The sequence below is a fragment of the Pteropus vampyrus genome, unplaced genomic scaffold, assembly GCF_000151845.1.
Source record: "Pteropus vampyrus isolate Shadow unplaced genomic scaffold, Pvam_2.0 Scaffold260, whole genome shotgun sequence".
In the NCBI taxonomy this organism is placed as follows: Eukaryota; Metazoa; Chordata; class Mammalia; order Chiroptera; family Pteropodidae; genus Pteropus; species Pteropus vampyrus.
Genome location: NW_011889041.1, coordinates 89,585 through 94,550, shown reverse-complemented (window position 1 = coordinate 94,550; position 4,966 = coordinate 89,585). Strand labels below are relative to the sequence as shown.

Here is a 4,966-nt window from a genome sequence, read left to right as displayed (position 1 = left end):
ACAGGGATTGGTGCACATGTGGATGGAAGGAGTTACAGAAGGCAGCCTCTTTGTACTGGTCAGAAGCATCGCAGAAAAATGTAATACTATGGCAAGACCATCTTATATTAGTTCTCATTCAACCATTTTATTGCTTGAAGCAAAATGTTAATAGTGTCTAGCACTGGGTGATGGTGTCAGCAGAGAACAGTATTGTAGGTGGATTTTCTCTTTTGATATTTTCAAAAATGTCTACAATGAGTATATATTACTTTTATTTACTAGAACAAAGTAATTAAAAATACTTTTGTCAATTAAGTAATGTTTTTATAAAATTGGGGTAATATAGCATATGTGGTTTTATGTATTCCACTCTGTATCCTTTTCCCAGGTCAGTATTTTTCAAAAACATATATTTTGAAAGGCTGTATAATGTCCCATGGTATGAATATACTACGATTTATTTATTTTTTCTGGGTTTTCACTTACAATGGTGCAATGAAGTTCCCTGAACACAAATTTTTGTGTCCATTTCTGGACAGATTCATATAAGTGAAATTATTTGGTCAAACTGTATGAATTCTTTCAGGGACCATAATACACATTGCTATACTGTACTCCAGAACTATAGCACCACAGTCAGTTCCTATGTGAGCCTACTGTACTACACTTTACCCAGCACTATTTCGCTGTACAATCTTTGCCAATTTGTAGGGGAAATTTCTTTGATTGCCTCCAATGATAAACATTTTTTCAGATTTTATCATTAATGATTTTCTGAGTTATCCATTGCTGTTCTTTTTCCATTTTTCAACTTGTCTTAGAATTTTTTTCTAATTTATCTAAGTTTTTTTACATCTTGATGGTATTAGCCTTTTTGTTATTATATTTATGGTGAAACTTTCCTCCAGTTTGATGACTGCAAAAATTTTTGAGATTTTAGAGCCAAATCTTCAGAATGTTTTCTTTTGTAATTACATTTAAATTCCTTTCCTATCCAAAGACCAGATAGTCACGTAAATGTTCTTATGGTCTGTGCTCCAGGTTTTTCAGGCAATTTTCGTGCTTTCAGATACCTTCTTTGCATCAAGTGATGTAAACTGTGTGATACAGAAAGGAAGGAATCAAGGTGGAGCACAGCTATCATATTAGTGGAATTAGCACAGTGTGATGGTTAGCACTATGGTGCTTGGAAACAGTTTCTCTGAACCTGGCTTTGTCACTTACTGTGTGATCTTTGAAGTCACTTACCTTCTCTGTTCCACAGTTTCCTTCTCTATAAAATGGGTTAATAATAGAACTTACCTCATATTGGTTATGAAAATAAAATGAATTGATATGTAAATCACTTAGGACACGTTCTGGTATAAAGTCAGTGCCAGCCAGTTTGTTTTATTGTGGGTAGGTGCTTTGAAGCTTGATATTTTTTCAATATACTTTGCATTTCTAAAAACGTGAACATTTCAAAGCGCTCTTCATCTCCAATGACTACCTTTACTAGATCCTTCCTCGGCCACTTTTGTAAGCGAAACACACCCCCTAGAGGCCACAAATTAAATTTATTTCCAGCAACTTGAAAACCCTACAGACCTCCACAGTCCGAGAGCTCTTGCGGCTCTGACCTGCCAATTCCGACAGTCTGCAGTCCGAGATCCACTTGTTCCCACCGCTTTCCACTTCTCTCTGAGCCGGATCGCTTCTATTTCTGTGGAGCCCAGAGCGACTTCTGCGTGTGTGCATTCATTCAGTCTAGTTCATACCAGATATTCTGCTGGGCGCTTGCTATGCGCGAGGCGTAGGGGCGGGTAGTGAACTAACTGAATGTAGATTGTCGTTAATGGGGACTGCCGTCCAACACAAAAAAACAAAATACATATTGTACATACATAGGCAAATTAACGATGATCTTTTAGCTTCTGTTTTCTCACCTGTACAATAGGGTTATACAACCTACCTTACCGGGTCGCTGAAATATTAACCAAGAAAGAACAGGGCCGGTAATAGTGAGCCAAGTGCAATAACGGAGCTCAGTGAATGCCTATTCCTCCGTTCCTCTCCAGATCGAAAGTGACGAGTGCCAGCCTTCTGGGTTAAAGCGCCACATTTTCAACTTATGGAATCTTTGTTAGCGTCCCCAAATAGAGTTATTGGTACTACACTCTTCGGCGGGTGAGAAATTTTGCCACTAGCATTCCAGCACCCCAGGGTCAACCAGCATAAACGACCGACTCCACGTCCAGAAAGTTCCCAGCTGCGTCCGCTGCGCCCGCTCCGGGAGGGCTGTAGGGGGGCGGGGCGTGTGTTCGCCACTTCTGCTTCCGGTTCAAGAGAAATCTCCCGCCACTCGCGAATCCCGGCTGTCGGCGTCTGGACCTTTTCGCGTTTGGTGCTGTTGTAGGTAAGAGGACCTCCTGCGGGTTTAGGGCGGACAGTGATCCTGATGTTGAGGCTTGCAAGTCGAGAAAGAAGGGAGAGCACTCTGCGGCCGGTGGGAGCAGGATTGATCTGGCGGGGCGGGAGTATTAGTTTTTTTGTTTGGGGCAGAGATGCAGTTGTCAGTGAGTTGAGTAGCGACAACTTCACCGGAGAGTCGGGGTAGGATCGGAGGTGGGAAGTTTTCTAAGGAACTTGTGGATACTTCCTAAAAGGCATGCAGAAGGACCCGATTCGAAAGACAGTGTCATTCTGTTGCCCAGTGTCATAAACTAGGAAGTGAGTAACGACCTGGTTCATTAAGTCTCTTATTAGCTGGAGCTTACCGCACTTTCCTCCGAGTTCAGAATTGCAGCCCGCATGGAACCTCACCTTAACTCTTGGGATTACAGAGATCTAGGGACTGTAGCCCCAGACCAGTAGTGGGCAGGCAGCTTCACCTGACTTTCATGTTGCTGGAAGTTAGGATCATCACCTGCGTCTTCTCCAGCACTCACCTCTCCCCTCAGCCCCCAATTACAAAGTAGTTACAGGTGTATTGTTGAAAATCTGGAAAATACCGCAAGACATCGCTCAGCGATAACAACTGTTAACGTTTTATGCATGCCATTCAACTGCAGGTTTTTTTCCTCCCCCCTGTGCGTGTGGAGCTTTTCTTTTTTGGTTTAAGGTTTTCAGCTCCACTTTCCATCAATTCAGTCTTTTTTATGTACTTCCTGAAAAGGTAACAAGATGCAGTTTTCCGGAGCAAGGTGGAAGAAACAGAAGTTGGCAGGTGATCAGAGGAATATGTGCTACCCTCATAGCCTCCAGTTTTACTTGCAGCCGCCTTCTGAAAACATATCTTTGATAGAGTTTGAAAACTTGGCTATCGATAGAGTTAAATGTAAGTGATATCTGAATTAGAATTTATAAATTCTTGAGAACCTCACTTTGTGGGCATGAGTGTGGGTAATTTATTTCCTTCATTAAGCAATTCATTCAACATATTTATTGAGGGTTTGCAATTCATTTATTATACACTGCATATTTATTGAGTTCACTATGTTCTAGGTGGTAGGGATTTTGCGATGAATAATGTAATTCTCTGATGAGGCTGTATTCTAGTACATGGAAACAGACATCCAAAATAATAATCATGACTTAGTATTTTAAGTGCTGTAGTAGGGATAAATAGTAGTGCTATTGAAATGTAGAGATGAGAGTGACTATCTTAGTCTGATTAAGATTTCTTAGAGAAATTGAAAGGTGATCTGGACCGTGAAGGATGAGCAGAAATTTCTCAACAGAGAAGTGAAGGGATTTTCCAGGCTGAGAAAATGGCTGTACAAAGGCTTGAAGGCATGAGAGAGGATGTCATATTTGTGGAGACGTTAACAAGTTCAGGGTAGATGGAGAAGTATGGATAACCAAGGACATTTTGTTCCAAGCTAAGGGTGTAATAATGGGGTATAAGAAGGATATGGCAACTGTACTGGGGGCCTTCTTATCCTCTTTTTGTTGGTGGAAGAGAGAAATGAGCTTGGCATGATCTGAAACACATAATAGCACTGTCTTCAGAGTTTATGTTTCAGGATATCTTTGTGGGAAAATCGTAAGAGATGAGATACTTGATCATAGAGGAGCAGGATGAGATCCGCTGATAGAAAAAGGGGGTACTCTGCACCTGTTTGTCAAACGAAAGAATGTTGGCAAGGGAGAAAGGGGTTTTAGGAAGCTTAGCAGTGTCAGATGCTTCATAGAAATTAATATGATTAAAAAATGTCCTTTGGGTTTTGCATTTAAAGAGAGAGACTGAATGGGTCTGAATTAAGGCAATGACAGTGGCAATGATGGAACCGGAGAGATATAATGGATACCAAGGAGGTATTATTGATAAGATTTGGTCTTTTTGGATGTGAGGGAGGAGGTGGGGGTGGCTGAAGCTAGTGGAGATGGGGGATAGCTAGAAGAGGAGCAAGACTAGGGGGAAAATAGTTTGCTTTGGGATGTGATAATAAGGAGGTACCTGTGGGACATGAGTTTAAGTTCAGGTTTAATTTTAGAAGCTTTTTATTCTTGAATTAAAAAAATGTCTCTTTTCATATTGTTGGAAGGAGAATTCATCTAAGGAAAGATTGACAGGGGGCTTTAGGAACTTGTAAACTGGATGTAGCATCTATTCAGGATGGTTCATTTGGACGATTGGAGAACCCTTCTTCACTATTGTCTTCTCCTTCTATGCTTTATCAGAAAGGAAGGGCTGTCTTTCTGATGAGTCTGTGCTGAGTAAATGAAGCAGACTGCCTAACAGGTAGTTCCACATGAGGAATACAAACAAGGGGTGCTTAATCTTTTTTCCATATCAACACCCTTTTCCATTCCTCAACCACAGTGGCTCAGTATGGCAGTGATTATCCACCATCACTCTGGTATGGTGGATACTATACCAGTTGACAGTCCCTGGTATTAGATTTTGCTGTGGAACATTGACATTTTCTGTGCACGAATGGAAATTATCCTCTTATAAACATGTAATTTATATAATGTACTTTCAGAAAGTAAAACTGTTACA

At 40.9% G+C, this 4,966-nt stretch overlaps 1 protein-coding gene across 3 annotated transcripts in view; it reads left to right on the top strand.

The window, feature by feature from the left end:
* The first annotated feature begins 2,255 nt into the window (after positions 1 to 2,255).
* The window catches only part of LOC105302064 (DNA primase large subunit-like), a 77,935-nt gene continuing 75,224 nt past the window's right edge, over positions 2,256 to 4,966 (top strand). For 2 of the 3 annotated variants that reach the window (XM_023520360.1, XM_011374998.2), the window contains exons 1-2: positions 2,257 to 2,377; positions 3,137 to 3,298. In XM_023520360.1, coding sequence (XP_023376128.1) covers positions 3,145 to 3,298 — 154 coding nt within the window. In that variant the 5' untranslated portion in view covers positions 2,257 to 2,377; positions 3,137 to 3,144. Of the gene's footprint in view, positions 2,378 to 3,136; positions 3,299 to 4,966 lie in introns of all 3 variants that reach the window. The other variant, XM_023520359.1, reaches the window with a different exon arrangement.